Genomic DNA, 22,104 nt, shown 5'->3' with positions numbered 1-22,104 from the left:
GCAGGCCTGATTCATTGTAATGGTAATCTAGGTTACCATAATCGTTAGGTAGTATCGAATTGACAGTTGCATTATTAATCGATTGTTGAACATGTTTTAGGGCTGTGTTAATCGATTGTTAAACATGTTTAAGGGTGAGACTGAATCAGGTTTTCAATTTAGGGATATTTTTGGGAGCATTCTAGGGACGGAAAGTATAACGCGAATGAAGAAATGAGGGTGACCCCTAATTTAATTATTTTCTCCCGTATTCATTTGTAAGGAGAAGGGTATTTAGGATGTTTCCATTAGATCAACATGACTTATTGATCAATAATTAAATTGAATGGTTAGATGATGGGGTAGTTGTTGTCTTTTAGTTGATCTAATGGTTACAATTCAATTAAAATTTTTAAGATATCTCAATTAAGTTTTTTTTATAATGTATAGTGTAGATGTATCATTTTTATTTTTGTTGTATTTATACAAAACAGAAAAAGAAAATCAAAAATATGTGAGCCCTAAAAAAATTTGACAGAAACATTTGACATTTAGAGGTTATTCATGATCAAATAATGACTTTGTCACGTTACATGCGAATTTGCTCTTAACACTTCTCGACAAGTCCAATAAAATATGTGAAGACCCGTCCTAATCCATCCGGACGAAGTCATCAACCTTTGATCCCAGAGCGATGATCGACTCCAAGTATTGTCCTTAAAATGAGCAAAATGCACAGCGGAAGGTTTCTTTCACACCTGAGAATAAACATGCTTAAAAGTGTCAACCAAAAGGTTGGTGAGTTCATTAGTTTAACATAAATAATCATTTCTATCATTTTAATAGACCACAAGAATTTCATTTCTAGTTCTCATAAATAAACGTCCCATGCATAGAGACAAAAATATCATTCATATGGATTGAACACCTGGTAACCGACATTCACAATATGCATATAAGAATATCCCCATCATTCCGGGATCCTCCTTCGGACATGATATAAATTTCGAAGTACTAAAGCATCCGGTACTTTGGATGGGGCTTGTTGAGCCCGATAGATCTATCTTTAGAGTTCGCGTCAATTAGGGTGTCTGTTCCCTAATTCTTAGATTACCAGACTTAATAAAAAGGGCGATATTCGGTTTAATAATCCAACCATAGAATGTAATTTTAAGTACTTGTGTCTATTCCGTAAAACAGTTATAAAAGCAGCGCATGTATTCTCAGTCCCAAAAATATATATTGCAAAAGCATTTAAAAATTGAATAATGGAACTCACGCATATAAATATTGTAAAACAGTTAATAAAGCATTTGCATGTATTCTCAGGCCAAAAATGTAAAGAGTAAAAAGGGCGAATGAAACTCACACATATAAATATTGTAAAACAGTTAATAAAGCATTTGCATGTATTCTCAGCCCAAAATCGTAAAGAGTAAAAAGGGTAAATGAAACTCACCATAATGTATTTTGTAGTAAAAATACATATAACGACATTGAACAAAAGTAGGGTTGGCCTCGGATTCACGAACCTATAACATTCATATGCGTATTAAAAAAACATATTCTTGTAACCGAATAACTTTATTTTTTTTTATTGATATAATTGTTATTTTTAATAATTCATATGTTTCATTATTTATTTTTATATCTTTATTTTATATATAGTAATATTACTATAGTTAAGTTAAGTATAATAAATATACCTTTTATATAAAGATCATTTGTTTATGAATTTGTTAATTTTGATAATACTACGGTTAGTAAAATAATGATATTATATAATTATATTGATAAAAGTGATAATAATAATAATAATAATAATGCTAATAGAATTAATGATATTAATAATGATAATAATACTAATATTTATAACATTAGTAATAATAATAATTATAATATAAATGATAATAATAATTAAGATATCATTTAATACCTTAGTAGCATTAAAAAGATATAAACTGCACGCGACAGGACTCGAACACACGACTTCTCGCTCGCCCATAACACCACCCAGCCACTCCCCTGGTTCGTTATTTTTGTTATAATTTAACACCTTAAATTATATAAACCATGTTTTGGGTTTCTTATTTCAAAAACTAACAGCCCATTATTTATCCTCATTTGGCCCAACAGAAAAACACTCTCAAGGTAATAAAAAATATATATGCAGCTCCCTGGTTTCGAACTCATGACCCCTCGTTCGTCCAACACCAAACTCGACCATTGCACTGCCGTCACATTTCTGTTTTAATTCATCCTTTAAATCCTTTTAACCCGTTTGTCTGACTTCTTCTTCATTAACCAAAAATCCATTTAATTCACATCTTCATGAACATCATGGATTCCCATCTCCATCATGTTACATCATCTTATCATCATCGATAAGCACTATCATCATGTACGGCATCATCAGTATATCATTTCGATCATCATCTTTATTATAATCGTTCATCATCATTCGTTGTAATAATTTATCTTAAAATAAGATATAAATGTATGGGTTTGATCTTGAAACCCAAAAGCTAGTTAATCCAACATGATAACCCATTCAATAATCGATTAAGATTCCTTCTGTTGTTGGTTACGTGATTAAAAAAAAAAGTATAAAGCATGTGTCGGCCATGAAGTGTCACTTGTTCCACTAGTAAATTTAATAATACTTCTATGTTTATATTCTATATCCAAGTTGACTAAAACAATAAAGTGTGTACCTAATCTAACCTTCTCTTTCGTTTATTGGCTCCACAACAGGCAGTAGTAATTCGATTAGCAACAGAAAAAAATAGTAGGAACCGAATAGGAACAGAAGCGTGTTAACCTGGCAGCAAAACAGAAACATGGCTGCAACAACGAATACAGTGATGGTGGCTGTTGAGGTGGGTTTAAGGTCGAAGATGATAGTTATTAGGTGGTGGTTAGCGACGGTTAACAGCAGCCTAAGTAAACAGCGATGTAGCAGTTGTAGGTGGGATTTTTAGGTGACGAGTAGTAGTAAAAAGAGGCTTCACCAGAACAGTAGCAGCAGGCAAGTAGTAGCAGGAATGACGGTTGTGATAGAACACACAACAACAACAACAACAACAAAAGACAGCAGTTACGCTGTAGAAAAAAAAATATATATAGTTGTAGCATCTTTGAGGGTGATTTCAAGGTGATGTTATGGTGGTGACGAGCTGTAAAAGGTTTTTATGTTTATAGTTCAATCGATATAACCAGTTTTCATATTTGATAATGATAAAGTGAGTGGAATAGGTTATCAACGATATAAACAATTCGTTGGCTTTATTAGTAGACAAGAATATTTTCAATTGAATAAATTATGTAAAAGCAGATTTTATTTTCATCAGAATCGTACGACTGAAATTGATATATAACAAATTTTGGACAAACTCAAAGATTGATTACAGTTGGCAAGCAATACAACACATGTTCCATTATTTAATCACTTTAATATTATCCTTAAAAGTAAGTATTCAAAAATACATTAATAATAACCATTCTATAAATAATAATAGAAATAATAATTTTATTAATAATTATATCGAGATAATACTAATAATTGTATTGATAATAACCATAAATAGTAGGGATGTTACAAATCATGAAATTGATAATTTTAATAAGTTTACTAATTAGACTCGAAATCATTTATTTTTAATATATTCTCTTTATATATATAAAGACTTTTAAATAGCAAGTTTAACTACTAAATAAATATATTATATATCCTTAATCCATTGAATTTAATATAATTTATATATTTACAAGTAATATTTATATACATATTTATATATATAAATATATATCTATATATTTATAATAATAGTTTTCATTACATCGCATATTATTTTTCATATTTATTTTCAACAACTAGATCATATATTATCTTAAATAATATTTTCAAATTAATGTATATGTATCTATTTATATATAGTTGTTCGTGAATCGTCGAGGATGGTCAAAGGTCAATAGAATATAAAAAAAAATAGTTCAAAGTTTTTGAGACTTAACATTACAGACTTTGCTTATCGTGTCGGAATCATATAAGAATTACGTTTAAATTTGGTCGGAAATTGCCGGGTCGTCACAGTACCTACCCGTTAAAGAAATTTCATCCCGAAATTTGAGTGAGGTGGTCATGGCTAATCATAAAAATGTTTTCATGATGAATATGAATTGATAAATAGAGTTTCATCATCATTGAGTACTATAGCCAAAACGATTCGATTATGCGAAGCGTACGAGTGAAGTTATTACAAAAGAGTGAAATGAGAAAGACAAGTTTCATCATAACTTTTGACTAGTCATGGTTGAATTCCGGAATTCAAGGGATTTTAAGAAAATCTTCGAAATCTAAAAGATTTGAATTTTCGGCGAGTAAGGAAATTAAGATCTCTCGAATTAAATGCGGTGATCTGCTTTGATTACTCTGTCTGATATTTCCATTATAAATTAAACTCTTCCGTTCCATTATTCTCACCCTTCCCATACTTTCCTTCTTATTTCATACATCCAAAAGATTCTGAAAATGCTTAATCTAGTTCTGATCCTTGTCCTCATCCTTACTATCGCAACAATCATTCTCCTTTTCCAACTTTCACCAGAGGAATCTGTTTTCTTCTACTTCGCCCTCGGGATTATAATGTTTTTAATTCTCCCGTGTTTTTATGTTGCGATAAACATTGATATACACGGTTTGTAATTTATGTGTTGTTATCGGCTTTATATTCTCCCTTATATTTCAAAGCTCTATGCTTTTATTTTCTCTTCCCGACTTCCAGTCAAGCGGTTAATGGTCCAGAATTTGTAGATATAGAGTCTCGAATGATTATAATGTTCTAAGCAGGAAGGAACGTGATAGCACGATTTGATTTTCAAATTTATCAACATCACGGAAGATAGAACCATCAAGAATACATTTTCTTGATTTGTTCCGGAGTTAAGTAGGATGAAAGAGTTATGTAACATGGCACATGATGACGTTATGATCTGTGAATCATCACGTTCCATTTAGAAACTCAGCATGACTTACTGTAATATAATCACGTTGATCAAGTGTCATTATATTATACTGCTTCATGCATCAGTTCCCAACATTACTCCAATAACATTCATATTTTTAAGCTCGAAAGTTTACAGAATATAGAAACTAACAGTTTCTATATGATGTAACACTGATATCAGGAAGCGATTAATGATTTCAGATAAGAATAGTTATGAAAATATCTTCAGAAATATGGAGGATATTTATAACGAAAGATACGATGATATCTTGGAATTTCTAATATCGATGGATGATGAAGAAGATTTATCCGTAAGGGTTTAGATTCGAAAGCAAGGTATTTGCTAAAGACTTCATCAGAAATAGAATCATTTGGATTCTTTGAAGTCAAACGTATTCTTTGTGATTTGTCCACGGCTTCCTTCATAGATAGCTTAATCTGTTTTTCAATACCCAATTTTCTATCGAGCGTTCCCAACACTCCTTTCTTCATCATCAAACTTTTGGTCGTTTAGACCATCTACCATTTTTCTGTTTCCTCTGCATTAAATGCTTTGATATCTGAATCATCGATTATTAATCCAAGGTGGTTTCAGGAAAATTGTGTTTTTAGATGATTAAACGCTGATGGTAATATGGTGGGATACGAAAGGTTCCCTGGTAACAATAAAAGAGCACGCGTATATATCAAGATTATAATAAGGTTGTTTCGAATGAAAAGTCGAAGTTAACTTGTTGGAGCTGTGACAAAATTGACTAATTTTGAAAAGGAATTGCAAAGTTATTTTTGGTAATAACAATGCCAAAAAATTTAACACAGATACGTGTTTAACGTTTACTCAGGTTCCGAGTGTTTTCAGGTGCATAACTATATGCATTAACCTTTTCTTCCGTAGATGAAGTGCGGTTGGTTCATCCTCTCGATTGAGGTGTTTTCAAGAATCATAAAAGGTTTGAAAATAGACTGGAATTGTCAAGATACAAATGAGGTTTAAGATGAAATCAAGTGGCAACTTGAAGAATTATTTATTTTCATATGTTATAATCAGTATTTTAATTCATTTTGATTGTCCAATATTATTCGTCCACTGTTAACAGTTCAATAATTTATATACAGTTTAATATATAATATTCGAATTAATTAATACGTGTCGTGACCCGTATACATCTCAGACTCGATCACAACTCAAAGTATATATATTATTTGAGAATCAACCTCAACCCTGTATAGAGAACTCGATCATTACTGCATATAGAGTGTCTATGGTGATTCCAAATAATATATATAGATGCGTCGATATGATATGTCAAAACCTTGTATACATGTCCCGATATTTAAAGTGCGTAAAATAAATAACAGAAATTAAATGACGATAAATAAAGTGCGTAAAGTAAATAACAGAAATTAAATGACGATAAATAAAATTGCGAGAATGTAAATTGCGATAAATAAACTGTAATACGTAATTAACAGTTAGCTAGGAACAGTTAGCTAGGATTTTGTTAGCGTGGATTCTTAACAAAATTTCATATTGTTAATTAGTCTGTTTCTAATCAATTTTTATTTTGTCCATTTTTCTTCATTATGCCACTTGTTGGATTCTGATATGTCAAAATCCTAATAGGAAATTGAATTTGAATGAAAATAGTTATTCTTTGGTGAACGGATACGTATATCGGTGGATGTAAGTAGGATAGTATATGACTGTTGAAACAGATTCGAAGAACGTACAATGTAACTTATTAATGTGAAATTTAAATATTCCTCGGGTATTACCTACCCGTTAAAATATTTTCACCATTAATAGTTTGTACAAGAGAATTTTTAATTACAATCTTTATGAAAACATATATACCTATATATTTTCTTCAGATGTATTCATGGATTTAATGAGTTAATATGATATTAACTCATTTGATTTTCGGTTGGAACTATAATAAATAATCTCTAAAACATTTAGGGATTACTTAATCGTCATGAAGAACGAAGATAATCGATGTAGAACGATACGTAGAATGATGATTATACTCGAGGTACATAATGAGATGTTGAGGCATGGATTGTTGATGGTACTGGTGCTGTTACTGTTGGTACTGTTGATGCCGGTGATGTTGCTGAAGCTGGTACGTTTTGCACCATATTTTTCAAGGCTAAAACTCGGGCGCGAAGCTCGTTGACTTCTTATATTATTCCGGAATGATTGTCGGCCGGAACGAGCAGATGAATAAGGTTTAGAATTTTAGATAGAATATAATCGTGACGAGCTACCCTGAAAATGAGGCTGAAAGTGGTGTTTCGGATAGGTCCGCCGGTAAATGCTTCAGGTTCATTGTCAAGAGGTGAATTCGGTTGATGGAAGGGATCGCCTTCTTCGCGTCTCCATTGATTAAGTCGACTACGAATGTATCAGATGAATTGGGGATGGATGATTGGTTGATTCATTCTGGTGACGCTGCTTTCGGAGCTTAGGTGAACATCCATGTCGGAATAGCTGTCGGAATAACTATCGGAATAACTATCGGAATCCGAGGAATTCGAACTAGTTGAGGGATTCATCTCGTACGATCAGATGAAGGATTTTCGATAAGAAATAGATCATAGGATGTAGATTAGTACCCTGCAATACATAATTTACATATGCATATATAATACTAAATCCCATAAGTTATGGAGGAATCTACGGAAATTGTCAGGCAAAGTTACAGTAACAGATACGCTAAGATATGAATTTTGTCTATACACCATTCATGTAGTCAATGCAGTAAAACATGTCTAGACTAAGAATGATAAGCAAATGATTCTCTAAGAATGATAAGCAGGTAATTTTTGACACAAAATGTTAAGCAAAACTTTTGATATGCAGACACGGTCGAAGTCCAGACTCACTAATGCATCCTAACGACTTATCAGTTAGACACACTAATGCAGACATGGTTCGCTAAGACCACCGCTCTGATACCAACTGTGAAGACCCATCCTAATCCATCCGGACGAAGTCATCAACCTTTGATCCCAGAGCGATGATCGACTCCAAGTATTGTCCTTAAAATGAGCAAAATGCACAGCGGAAGGTTTCTTTCACACCTGAGAATAAACATGCTTAAAAGTGTCAACCAAAAGGTTGGTGAGTTCATTAGTTTAACATAAATAATCATTTCTATCATTTTAATAGACCACAAGAATTTCATTTCTAGTTCTCATAAATAAACGTCCCATGCATAGAGACAAAAATATCATTCATATGGATTGAACACCTGGTAACCGACATTCACAATATGCATATAAGAATATCCCCATCATTCCGGGATCCTCCTTCGGACATGATATAAATTTCGAAGTACTAAAGCATCCGGTACTTTGGATGGGGCTTGTTGAGCCCGATAGATCTATCTTTAGAGTTCGCGTCAATTAGGGTGTCTGTTCCCTAATTCTTAGATTACCAGACTTAATAAAAAGGGCGATATTCGGTTTAATAATCCAACCATAGAATGTAATTTTAAGTACTTGTGTCTATTCCGTAAAACAGTTATAAAAGCAGCGCATGTATTCTCAGTCCCAAAAATATATATTGCAAAAGCATTTAAAAATTAAATAATGGAACTCACGCATATAAATATTGTAAAACAGTTAATAAAGCATTTGCATGTATTCTCAGGCCAAAAATGTAAAGAGTAAAAAGGGCGAATGAAACTCACACATATAAATATTGTAAAACAGTTAATAAAGCATTTGCATGTATTCTCAGCCCAAAATCGTAAAGAGTAAAAAGGGTAAATGAAACTCACCATAATGTATTTTGTAGTAAAAATACATATAACGACATTGAACAAAAGTAGGGTTGGCCTCGGATTCACGAACCTATAACATTCATATGCGTATTAAAAAAACATATTCTTGTAACCGAATAACTTTATTTTTTTTATTGATATAATTGTTATTTTTAATAATTCATATGTTTCATTATTTATTTTTATATCTTTATTTTATATATAGTAATATTACTATAGTTAAGTTAAGTATAATAAATATACCTTTTATATAAAGATCATTTGTTTATGAATTTGTTAATTTTGATAATACTACGGTTAGTAAAATAATGATATTATATAATTATATTGATAAAAGTGATAATAATAATAATAATAATGTTAATAGAATTAATGATATTAATAATGATAATAATACTAATATTTATAACATTAGTAATAATAATAATTATAATATAAATGATAATAATAATTAAGATATCATTTAATACCTTAGTAGCATTAAAAAGATATAAACTGCACGCGACAGGACTCGAACACACGACTTCTCGCTCGCCCATAACACCACCCAGCCACTCCCCTGGTTCGTTATTTTTGTTATAATTTAACACCTTAAATTATATAAACCATGTTTTGGGTTTCTTATTTCAAAAACTAACAGCCCATTATTTATCCTCATTTGGCCCAACAGAAAAACACTCTCAAGGTAATAAAAAATATATATGCAGCTCCCTGGTTTCGAACTCATGACCCCTCGTTCGTCCAACACCAAACTCGACCATTGCACTGCCGTCACATTTCTGTTTTAATTCATCCTTTAAATCCTTTTAACCCGTTTGTCTGACTTCTTCTTCATTAACCAAAAATCCATTTAATTCACATCTTCATGAACATCATGGATTCCCATCTCCATCATGTTACATCATCTTATCATCATCGATAAGCACTATCATCATGTGCGGCATCATCAGTATATCATTTCGATCATCATCTTTATTATAATCGTTCATCATCATTCGTTGTAATAATTTATCTTAAAATAAGATATAAATGTATGGGTTTGATCTTGAAACCCAAAAGCTAGTTAATCCAACATGATAACCCATTCAATAATCGATTAAGATTCCTTCTGTTGTTGGTTACGTGATTAAAAAAAAAAGTATAAAGCATGTGTCGGCCATGAAGTGTCACTTGTTCCACTAGTAAATTTAATAATACTTCTATGTTTATATTCTATATCCAAGTTGACTAAAACAATAAAGTGTGTACCTAATCTAACCTTCTCTTTCGTTTATTGGCTCCACAACAGGCAGTAGTAATTCGATTAGCAACAGAAAAAAATAGTAGGAACCGAATAGGAACAGAAGCGTGTTAACCTGGCAGCAAAACAGAAACATGGCTGCAACAACGAATACAGTGATGGTGGCTGTTGAGGTGGGTTTAAGGTCGAAGATGATAGTTATTAGGTGGTGGTTAGCGACGGTTAACAGCAGCCTAAGTAAACAGCGATGTAGCAGTTGTAGGTGGGATTTTTAGGTGACGAGTAGTAGTAAAAAGAGGCTTCACCGGAACAGTAGCAGCAGGCAAGTAGTAGCAGGAATGACGGTTGTGATAGAACACACAACAACAACAACAACAACAAAAGACAGCAGTTACGCTGTAGAAAAAAAATATATATAGTTGTAGCATCTTTGAGGGTGATTTCAAGGTGATGTTATGGTGGTGACGAGCTGTAAAAGGTTTTTATGTTTATAGTTCAATCGATATAACCAGTTTTCATATTTGATAATGATAAAGTGAGTGGAATAGGTTATCAATGATATAAACAATTCGTTGGCTTTATTAGTAGACAAGAATATTTCCAATTGAATAAATTATGTAAAAGCAGATTTTATTTTCATCAGAATCGTACGACTGAAATTGATATATAACAAATTTTGGACAAACTCAAAGATTGATTACAGTTGGCAAGCAATACAACACATGTTCCATTATTTAATCACTGTAATATTATCCTTAAAAGTAATTATTCAAAAATACATTAATAATAACCATTCTATAAATAATAATAGAATTAATAATTTTATTAATAATTATATCGAGATAATACTAATAATTGTATTGATAATAACCATAAATAGTAGGGATGTTACAAATCATGAAATTGATAATTTTAATAAGTTTACTAATTAGACTCGAAATCATTTATTTTTAATATATTCTCTTTATATATATAAAGACTTTTAAATAGCAAGTTTAACTACTAAATAAATATATTATATATCCTTAATCCATTGAATTTAATATAATTTATATATTTACAAGTAATATTTATATACATATTTATATATATAAATATATATCTATATATTTATAATAATAGTTTTCATTACATCGCATATTATTTTTCATATTTATTTTCAACAACTAGATCATATATTATCTTAAATAATATTTTCAAATTAATGTATATGTATCTATTTATATATAGTTGTTCGTGAATCGTCGAGGATGGTCAAAGGTCAATAGAATATAAAAAAAAAATAGTTCAAAGTTTTTGAGACTTAACATTACAGACTTTGCTTATCGTGTCGGAATCATATAAGAATTACGTTTAAATTTGGTCGGAAATTGCCGGGTCGTCACAAAATACAGACTCTCTATTCACTCCCCAACATAATCAGACTAGTTGCTTCGAGATCCTTTCCTATATCGTTATAATGAGTCAAGGCTTGAAGAGCCTATTATCAAACCGTGCTCATGAATCGGGAGTTCCAGGGGCAGAATATATTGAAGATAGGTAGAGGCATTCGCTCTATCTGGATTTAAAAAAAAACACTGAAAAATTCTTTTACTAAATATTTTTATTAGTGTTTATCGCTACTGTAAATGAAAATTTTATTGATATTTTGCACCCGCACAATATGTATTCGGATTCAAGTTATGCAAGAATAACTCAATGATAAATATCATAGTGTATATAGTGTAGTGTAAGTCAATGATTTTAGGTTAACAATGTTGTTGAATAAAGTTCCATGATTATAAATTTTTCCTTTTTAGAAAGTAAAAATAAAAAATAATAATGAGAATCATGCAATTGAATATGTTAGGATTAGGGATGGCAATGGTCACCCGATCCAGTGGATATCCACCCGATCCATCCGCTTTGAGATGGATATGGATAAACCTAAATGAATATGGATACGGATATGGATGAACCTAGATGGATTTGGATATGGATATGGATGAAAAGTTTCATCCATGGATATATCAATTACCACCCGAAATACATATAAAAATACAAAATATTGATATATCCTTACATATTTACTATTACAAATGAATTTACCGTCAGATTTACATTTTGCTTTCAATCTTGAATGAATTAACTACGATCTATTAAAATAAAACACGTATATCTAACAAAATAAACATACAAATGCATACTTAATTTATCATAATCTATGTTTAATAACAAATTGTGTTCTATCTTCGACAAAGATTACATATTTTTGTGGATATATTTTAAATATGTCATGTTATATTTATTTTTGCTATACTACGTTTTTGTTTTCATCACGTATTAGGAAATATTGTAACATTTTTTTAATATCCAATGGATATCCATTAACCCGCTTAATCCATCGGATATGGATATGGATGGATGAACCGAAATTAAATGGATATGGATATGGATATGGATGAATATAAATTAAATGGATATGGATACGACACCACCCGATCCATATCCGATACATTCCCTAGGATCCGTATATTTTTATCTCCTTTGAGGCTTTGACTTTTAGGTCACTAGTCAAGTACTCAAGTTATTTTAAGTCATATTTTCGACGATTCGCAACAGTACTGTAGCACCCATTTACATGTTGTGCATCGACAGTTGAACAGCACTCTGGATTTACAAATTTCATCTGTGGAAAATGGATTTCGGAAACACAAGTTGAACAGTTAAAACCACATTCTCTCCGTTATCGTTACCGTCACCGTTTCACGTCTCAATAGTATACGAACTTATATCTATAGATCAAAAGCGCCATCGTGATCGGACCGCCAGCGACGATAGTCGATAGCCGCCGAATTCCGGTACGTTACAATCTGTTTATTATCAATTCGATTTACTTTTGTCATCAAGTGTTGCTTAAGATGTTAACTTTCGTTTTTAATCATATAATGTGATCTACTGTTTTTAGTTAATGTAGTGATGAATTGTGTTCAATTAGGTTGAATGTTAAACAATTCTATTTGATCGGTACAATTTGAACTTAATTGTGGCATGAAATCCGTATATTCGAACAAATGTTGAAAGTTAGGATTTGATAATTGTACTGAGAATGACTGAGATTTAGAGGATGATGACGACACTATGTTGAAATGTGTAAATATTACTCCGTATTAGTCTGCACATTCAATTGATCATCTGTCAATTGTGTGAAGGGTTGTAATGACAAGCTGCTTATCTGCTCATTATCAGTATAGATAATCATTGGTGCTATAATTTTGGTTCTGAGAGATTTTGTTTTGTGTTGAAGTTGATAACTTATACTGAACTAAGTAACCAGTCAAATATTCAAATCTTTATGAGATGAAGAAAGGTCCTATGCAGTCTTGTAAATCTCCTTATTTCTCCCCGAGATCTCGATTTTACAAGGCAACCGAGACGAGATGTCCATCTCCCGAGATTTCCCCGTCAATGGGGTAAAACTTGGTCAAAGCAACGATTTCTCGGATTTTCTTGCTGATTTCTCGGATTTTCTTGCTCATTTCTCGGATTTTCTCGTAAAATCTCGTAATTTCTCAGGTTTTCACACTCATTTCTCGGATTTGTTTAGTAAAATCTCGTAATAATGTATAAACACAAAAATATATTTAATTGTATATTTAAATTTATACTAAAAACACTAAAAATCAACGTAAGTCAACGTCCGAGATCTCTCCGAGATTTTTCTGAGATGCCGAGATCTCCCAAAAAATGTCCAAACGAGATCTCCCCTGAGATCCGAGTTCTCCAACATTGGTCCTATGTTTATGTTGCACTTTGTTACAATAACTGATGAGCTCTCTAATCTGACAAAGCTTGTTAACCTCCAGGAAAGCTAACATGGGAACTGATAGTGGAATTTGGCATTCAGTTTTAGATTGCGACCAATGGGTTGCACTACCGGTAACTGGGCAATGACCTTCATCTCGCTATAAGGTTTGCTCATCATTCTCTAGGTGCTTAGAATCATTGTACTAAACACCCCTTCTATTCAGCTGTTATATTCTTTGTAATATGATTTTTTTCACGTTCTTCCGCCTTCACACCGTTTTTCTTTTGATGTAGCATGCTGCAGTTGTTGTTGATGAAAAGTTGTACGTTGTTGGTGGAAGTCGTAATGGACGATACTTATCTGATGTTCAGGTATCATAATTGTTAAGCAAAACCGTACTTGCTTATGTTAAGTGATCCTAGTCATGTCATAAATTCATTAATACGCGGTTCAATGGCAGGTATATGATATGAAGAATTTAAGTTGGTCAACAATTAAACTAAGCACAACATTAGATGCTGAAAATATTGAAGATAGTACACAGGCAGATAGTTTCCCTTCTATATCTGGTCACAGTATGGTGAGCTACCCTCACGACATTATCTATAATTATATATATATCTCTGTTGTGCTTGTGCGCCTGTACTAGTTTTTGTTTTCATTTACCCTTTGTTTTTCAATACACCCTTTAATGTGTAGATTAAGTGGGGTAGCAAACTCTTCTTGCTTGGTGGTCACTCAAAGGATGCCTCAGATTATGTGACAGGTTTGTTTTCTCTAAAAAACTGTTTTGACTTCTGATTTGAACAAGTCTTTCGTTCTGATTGAAATTATTAATTAACTTGTAGTGCGCTTCATCCATCTCGAATCACACTCGTACGGGGTGACTCAGGCCACAGGAAAAATACCGGTAATTAATTATTGTCTTACTATATGCATTGCATCAGCTAGCTTGTAACATCTTCATTGCCAGCCATAATGACCTTTATGAAAATGACTTCATTTATGTAATATATATCCATGTAGTTCTCTTAGTGAAAATGATTGGTGATTACTTTGTATGTATCTTTCAGGTGGCTCGTATTGGACAATCTGTTTCATTGGTTGGTTCAAAACTCATAATGTTTGGCGGAGAGGAGAAAAATAGAAGACTTCTGAATGATGTTCACGTTCTCGATCTGGAGACGATGATATGGAACGTCGTTGAGACTATGTAAGTATATTTTACATGCAGTCTCTCTCATTTCATTAAATGTATCTATCTATTTATTTAGAATAGAATGTATGTCAACATACTAACATCATTCATGGTACACGTGTATCTACTGATTTCGATTGCTTTAATAGACAGACACCGCCAGCTCCTAGGTTTGATCATACTGCGACAGTGCATGCGAACCGCTACCTTCAAGTATTTGGTGGTTGTACTCATTCAGTTTTCTTCAATGATCTCCATGTGCTGGATTTAGAGACAGTAAGATCGTACCTTTTTAGTGCTATTATATCTCATTTTGAAGAACTTTTGCTTTAACATATATCTACATTATAAACATGAACACCCCATTTCCTCCAAAACCGATCAAACAAACTAGCTTACTGGATTTGAAAACAGTAACTTATTAATGATATATTCAATGATATTGCAGTTAGAATGGTCCCAGCCACAGATTCAAGGTGATTTAGTGTCTCCTAGGGCAGGTCATGCCGGTGTGTCCATCGACGATAAGTGGTTTATAGTTGGCGGTGGTGATAATAAAAGTGGTACGAATGTAAATCTGGAAAAGATCAAATATGCTAGAATAAGCATTCCCAATACAAGACACGAATACGTAGCTACATTTCACTTCTTTATAATACTTAATAAGTTTGACTTTTTGCAGGTGCTTCTGAAACATTGGTGATGGACATGGCCAGGCTTGTTATCTCAACTTTGACGAATGTGAAGGGTAGAGATCCACTCGCTAGTGAGGTGACCATTCTATGTCTTCATTTGAGTTTGATTGTTTGTAACTTTAAAGCTTTTGGAGAATTTTCCTGACCTTAGAACACTTGAAATCTCAACTATATCATATATTTAATTTTTAAATCACCAAATGAACATCTAGATACTCGTTACCGTACCATGATTGTGGTTGCTCTTACTTTATAACATCATTTAGTCCATTTACATTCCTATTCTTCCTTTTACAAATGTTCAACTTTGTTGTATATATATGTTTTTATTTGTTAATTACAATATTTCTTCTTTTAAGTAATTAGAAGGTGGAGGTTATTCCTTGTTTATGTTACCCAGAGGGCGAGTATTTTTATTCAAATGTATACGGTATAACCGGGTTATCCTGTGACCGCCATTTCCCTGACCACTATAAAGTAGTAAAATGTGCTGCTAGTGAGGTTAGAACCCGAGACCTCTTGTGCCCCCAACCACTAGGCCATGACCATCTTGTGATGGTTCTTTTTGTGAGTAATTACGATCCTAATTTCTGTATGAAACAGGGGCTATCTGTATCATCAGCATTAATAGATGGCGAACAGTTTTTGGTAGCTTTTGGAGGCTATAATGGGAAATACAACAATGAGGTAGTTTGATCAATCTAGTTTTCAGGAAAATAACTATGTAAAACATGAAATTTTTGGTTAATACCCTTCGGTTGAACATAATCACCTTCCTCAGTTTTCCCCCCTTCATTTTTTGATCTCATTATTTGCGTATAAATGTTCTCTTTAATGGTCCTTGTCTTTTTGATGAACAAAGGTATTTGTGATGAAACTAAAGCCAAAGGATTCTCAACATCCAAAGATCTTTCAGTCTCCAGCAGCAGCAGCTGCAGCTGCTTCTGTAACTGCAGCTTATGCGCTAGCTAAATCTGAAAGCTTAGACTTTGAAACTGTCAGTTCAAAACCTAAAATGGATCTTTCAGTTGAATTTAATGTAATCAAAGAAGAGAAAAAAGCATTGGAATTGTTCGTTGTAGATGTCAAAGCTGAAAATTCTATGCTAATGGAAAAGCTTCAGGAAGTAAATGGTACTCATGTCGACCTATCCAAGGTATGTCAGGTTGATGATTACTAAGGGGGTAATAGAGATGGTCTTGATAATGGGTCAGAACGGGTTTCCATAAAACTGATTAAATATTGTAGTTTGGCTTGAAATGTGTCTGTTTGACCAAGAAACACTCTTTTGTCCATTTCTCTCTGTTTCTAATAAATAATCAATGCATTAATGTGATTATGGAAGCCACATTATCACACTAGTAATTCAATCTGTGAATAAAGTGAGTTACGAGGTTGTATTCATAAATTAAACGTGTTCAGTGACTTTCAACTCTATTCGAATCGTTTGGACCATTTGACCCGTTCCATTTTCTAAGCATATTCGGGGACTCTTAACTTGTTTGGCTCTTGGGCCCTTCTCTGTAAAGCTTATTTTTTTCTTTGTAATTTTAAAGATTAACAATAACTAAAATCAACCCACTCATAGGTTAATGGGTTGAAATTGCCACCTATAATGGTTAGTTGTTCAGTTATTTAAGTTAAAACTTTAACTTGGCTTTTTCATCAACTTAATGCAGGAATTGCATTCTGTTCAAGGCCAATTGGCTTCTGAAAGATCAAGATGCGATGATTTAGAGGTTCTTTTACTCTTTTTTGTTTACTATTTTTTTGTTTATTATCTTTGAGTGACAATCTGTTTACTATCCTCGTAATATGTTTCATTACTCGTAATATAGGTAGTTGAAGGGTATCTTATTTAACTGTTATCAATATGTGTGCTAATATAATCATCTATTCATTATCGTGACTTCAGGCACAGATTTTGGATCTACAAACGAAGCTATCATCAATGCAGTCCATTGAGCAAGAGTTTGAATTACTTCACGCACAAAAATTAGCAATCGAACAGGATATGAAAGATGGTGAAACAGTCCAAAGGCAAGGTTCGGGTGGCGTTTGGAGGTGGATAGCTGGATAGATTGGTAATATGAAATATACCAAACAACTTCATCATCTGAAAGACTAAAATTTTCATTTATTATGAACGAGCTTTCGGTTATATGGACATGTAATTGTAAATTTACTTATTATGATATATGATAATTTATCTCCGGTTCACAACTCTATTAATTTGATACTATTCAATTTTTTTTTTTTTTTTTTTTTTTTTTTTTTTTTTTTTTTGAAAGGCAAATTCACGACACTCATTAACAAGAATATTTACAATCACGTATATGTCCCAGGTGGGACTTGAACCTTCAACCTCTTGGTTAGAGGGCGACCACGATACCGCTGGACCAAAGGCCCTTTGGTGATACTATTCAATTAAATAAATAGTTTGAAAACTAAAAGGCCTTTTGCCCCATGTGTAGGGAACTGTCAACCATGAGGTTGTGGGTTTAATTCGCACATGAGATAAAAATGTACAAATATAATGTGTGGTTGTATATAATAGGTGGTTTAGGAGATGAGAATGTGTGTTGTTATAAATAAAGTTGAATTATTGAAAAGAGCATATACAATGTGTAGTTGTATGTAATATGTGGTTTAGGATGTATGAATGTTTGTTGTTCTAAAAAAAGTTGAATTGTTAAAGAGCGCATTTTCGGATGGTCTGATCGTGCTATGTTTCATGTTTTTCATGAACGTATTCAACTAAAGTATACATAGCTAAAGTATCTTGATATTAAGTCTTTCTTTTCCTTTTGTAATCCTCCATCACATTTCTCTGGTCTTATTAGAAAATGTATAACAGGTTACAATAAAATGGTAGATCTTTCTTTGAAACAAACATACCCTGTTTGTGATAGATTGCATACATATTGTAGCACGATTTTGGTGGTCAAAGTTTTGACTGGACATATTGTTTGCTTTGTGCCACTAAATCCTTTCGCAATATCTTGCCTGCTGCTGACTTTGGTATTACATTTATGAAGGAAACTTTTTTCACCTTCTTAAATGGAGCCACCTGAAAGATACAATCAACTACAGTCAGATGATTTGTATTGCATCTCTTAAAGATGAAAAGTAGAGGTGGTGATTTTGACCCATATAATAAAGAATGTGTCAATTTGAGGTAAGCTTGTTTCAGACAGGTCCAATGAGCAATGTATGTGCAATGCATACAACCTCATACACTGTTTTACTTTTTACTTTATGTTTTAATCTGCAACACATTAATCACTTGAAAATTTTTATATAATCAACACATTATTACATTAGTCACCTATAATTATTATCTGCACAAAATTGACAAAAAGTGTGTGTGATTCAACCCACCCCGCCCATTTTGAACTATACTAACAAGTTGCTCAATTTGACCCAAACGTACATTAACTCATTATTCAACCTATGTACAAACCTGTTTGGCAACAAACTGAATGACTTGGTGTTCATCAAGTTCAGATCCAGCTGCTCTTACCACATACGCCATAGGTACCTCTCCTGCTTCTTCATCTTCAAGTCTACAATATTATTTGAATTTTAAAAACTCCCAAAAACTTACACGTACAGTTTTACACACACATACGCATAGAAACTCACGGTATGATTGCTGCATCGAGTATTTGCGGGTGACTCAGTAGTATGGATTCCAGTTCTGCTGGAGCTACCTGCAGTTATAATTCACGTTTATCGTAAAGTATTTCAAACCCACACACACACACACACACACAAGTTTGGTCTTCTTTGAGCTGTTGTACCTGATAACCGTTATGTTTTATAAGCTCTTTTATCCTATCAACGATATATAGACACCCGTCTTCATCAAAGTAACAAAGATCTCCAGTTTTCAACCACCCGTCTGAGTCAATAGTTGCAGCAGTGGCATCTTCATTTCCTAAATAACCTTTCATCACAGTTGGTGACTTTAGCCATAACTCACCTTCTCTATAAGGCGGCATACAAATTCCAGTTTTAAAGTCAACAACTTTAGCACAAAAAGTCGGTAACAAAGTTCCCGAACCAGCATGATGAGCTTTAGCTTCTTCGTTATCAAGAAATAAAGTCGCTGCACCACAGCTCTCAGTTAACCCATACCCAGGCCTCAGTTCAACCCATGGAAACTTGGCTCTAAACCGGTCCACCAAATCCTTGCTCAACGGTGCAGCCCCGGACCCCACTCGTCTCAAAGACGACAAGTCAAACCCACCTCCGTTGTGTTTGACCAAACTTAATATAACCGGAGGAACCGCCGGAATATTATTGACTTTATGAGTTTGTATAGCCTTTAACATACCTTGAAAGTCGTATTTTCTCATTATAACCGTTGTAGTACCGGATGAAAACATCCCTAAAGCGAAATATGCAAGACCGTAGATATGAAACATGGGTATAAAACACAGGAAAATGTCATCGATAGCCGAGGTTTTGTTAACCGACCATTTAAGAATTGACATCATAGATATGAAATTCGAATGAGTTATTAAGACTCCTTTGCTGACTCCTGTCGTCCCGGATGAATACAGTATTGCTGCTGTGTCTGACTGAGTTGACCGGGTTTTAGGCAACTCAGTCGGTTCACAACACTCGATAAGCTCTTCTACTGACAGCTCATCTCCCTTTGATGACCGACAAGTTAACAAGGTCGGAACTTTACTTGACACCAACTTATGGACCTCACTGGGGTCCACGATGGCTAGTTTCGCACCAGAGTCAACCACTTGTTTTGTTATCTCTGACTCGGTGTTGAGTGGGTTAGCTGTGGTGAGCACACCACCAACCAAAAGTACAGCCAAACATATGGTCGGGTATAGGGTTGAATTCGGTGACAACACGAAAACAACATCATCTTTTCGAACACCAAGTCCATGGTACAACCCAGTTGCCAACGCGTAGATTGACCGTTTGAGTTGACCATAGGTGACCCGTTGACCTGTAGCCGAGTCTATAAGAGCCACCTTCGAGTCTGCTTGGTCCAGTTGTGGGAATTGTGACAACACAAATGTAGCAGTGTTTAGGTTGGTATTAGTAGGAATCTTGTTGCCATTCCCGAGTTGGTTGAGCGAGTGGTAGATTCCGGTTTGGGAATCATACCCGCACTTCTTTCTTTGACTCGTCTCCATTGATTGGCCAATCGGGGTATCCTCGAAAGTGTCCATGTAATCTAGTGTTGAAAAATTTCTGTGTTTGAAGAAACTTTAAATGGTTTATGTTATGAGATAGTTCAAGTCATATAGGAAGTAAATATTATGTAGACATGTTTGTAAGTTCATAGTTATCACCGAGAGTTAGGAATATCGTTATCGTTCATCGTAACTGGCCTGCAAATTTTGGTATGACAATGTCAAGGGTAGATTCGGTATAATATCCATTGATTCTTGTTCATGTCTGTTTGTTATATGATGCATCCATCCATACTAACACTACTGACAATAACGACTGTTTCTCTATAGAAGTTAAAGTTGCAACTCTTGTTAGATAATGATTTGTTTATTAAGTCGTTTGATTTGATTTTTATAATTAAACGGTTTTTTTCTTCTTTTTCATGTTTATGGAAGACGTCCAATTTTTTATTTTTGTTTTTTCGAAGAAATGGCCGGTATAATTAGCTGGTATGCTTAAAAGTAAACTCAGTTAACTAGGAGATTAACGAACATTAATTAAATATGTATACGAATTACAACTAAGCAATCCATAGGAGAAAGACAGACTAGTATAAACAGAAAAGAGTATCCGTCTCTAACTAACAGAGTTATAAGAATAACGTGATAAATATCTAATAAGCTAAAAGACTAAATTACGTAGAGTAATAAAATATAGTGGTGAACAGTAAAAGGGTTGGTTCAAATCATATATAGTATAATATAATATAATATAATATAATTGTGTTATATTTTATATGAAATGGTAACTGATCATTGTCTCTTATATGAGGCCGTTGTTGCTGCCTGCAATGGTTAATTATTATACTGCTTTTATTCTGTTTGTATCCAAGGGTAAATGTCGATATAGATTGATATAATATCCAAAAAAATGTCAAACAACTTGTACCAATTCTATGTATGTAGATTCTGTTAAAGCTTGTTAACAGAACGACTTTACTGTTTTGTGGCTCATTTGGGTAAAAAAAACATCTTAAAATTTCACTTTGAACTACTTTTACCATGAAAACGATTCATTAGAACTCAGCAAAATAAGTTGAAAGTTAAAGCCTTAAACAATAAGCATTTCAACTTTACTTTAAAATATTTTACGACACTGAAACGCTACTTTAGTTTCACGCTATTCCTAATAAGCATCTGCACGAACTGAGAGGTCTTGATCTTCATGAAACACGTCGTTATAGTTGAGAATGGGTCAGTAATTATA

The 22,104-nt window shown here is 33.2% G+C and overlaps 2 protein-coding genes across 2 annotated transcripts; one reads left to right on the top strand and one right to left on the bottom strand.

Moving 5' to 3' along the window:
• Positions 1 to 12,671: 12,671 nt before the first annotated feature.
• Positions 12,672 to 17,879, top strand: LOC139862001 (acyl-CoA-binding domain-containing protein 6-like). Its single transcript, XM_071850538.1, has 14 exons — positions 12,672 to 12,853; positions 13,859 to 13,964; positions 14,094 to 14,171; positions 14,261 to 14,380; positions 14,500 to 14,566; positions 14,649 to 14,710; positions 14,874 to 15,013; positions 15,148 to 15,274; positions 15,447 to 15,561; positions 15,681 to 15,769; positions 16,297 to 16,380; positions 16,556 to 16,849; positions 17,373 to 17,432; positions 17,609 to 17,879. Exons 4-14 carry the CDS (start codon positions 14,270 to 14,272, stop codon positions 17,771 to 17,773), a joined length of 1,314 nt encoding a protein of 437 aa, XP_071706639.1. The 5' UTR covers positions 12,672 to 12,853; positions 13,859 to 13,964; positions 14,094 to 14,171; positions 14,261 to 14,269; the 3' UTR covers positions 17,774 to 17,879.
• Positions 17,880 to 18,637: 758 nt separating this feature from the next.
• On the bottom strand, positions 18,638 to 20,894 carry LOC139861242 (probable CoA ligase CCL5). Its single transcript, XM_071849558.1, has 4 exons — positions 19,497 to 20,894; positions 19,339 to 19,406; positions 19,157 to 19,259; positions 18,638 to 18,763 (listed from the first exon to the last, which is right to left on the bottom strand). The coding sequence occupies exons 1-4, from the start codon at positions 20,892 to 20,894 to the stop codon at positions 18,638 to 18,640; spliced, it is 1,695 nt and encodes a 564-aa protein (XP_071705659.1).
• Positions 20,895 to 22,104: the final 1,210 nt, after the last annotated feature.

Source organism: Rutidosis leptorrhynchoides, chromosome 8 (assembly GCF_046630445.1).
Source record: "Rutidosis leptorrhynchoides isolate AG116_Rl617_1_P2 chromosome 8, CSIRO_AGI_Rlap_v1, whole genome shotgun sequence".
Classification (NCBI taxonomy): domain Eukaryota; kingdom Viridiplantae; phylum Streptophyta; class Magnoliopsida; order Asterales; family Asteraceae; genus Rutidosis; species Rutidosis leptorrhynchoides.
This window is presented reverse-complemented; position numbering and strand designations above follow the sequence as displayed.

Bases quoted from the DNA above. Each gene is read 5' to 3' on its own strand.
- LOC139861242 (XM_071849558.1), bottom strand. From the start codon at position 20,894: ATGGACACTTTCGAGGATACCCCGATTGGCCAATCAATGGAGACGAGT. The intron at 19,407-19,496 runs GTACAACAGCTC...TTATAACTGCAG, and splicing joins TAAAACATAACGGTTATCAG to GTAGCTCCAGCAGAACTGGA. The intron at 19,260-19,338 runs GTGAGTTTCTAT...ATAATATTGTAG, and splicing joins CTCGATGCAGCAATCATACC to ACTTGAAGATGAAGAAGCAG.
- LOC139862001 (XM_071850538.1), top strand. From the start codon at position 14,270: ATGAAGAATTTAAGTTGGTCAACAATTAAACTAAGCACAACATTAGAT. The intron at 15,014-15,147 runs GTAAGTATATTT...TTGCTTTAATAG, and splicing joins TGGAACGTCGTTGAGACTAT to ACAGACACCGCCAGCTCCTA. The intron at 17,433-17,608 runs GTTCTTTTACTC...TCGTGACTTCAG, and splicing joins CAAGATGCGATGATTTAGAG to GCACAGATTTTGGATCTACA.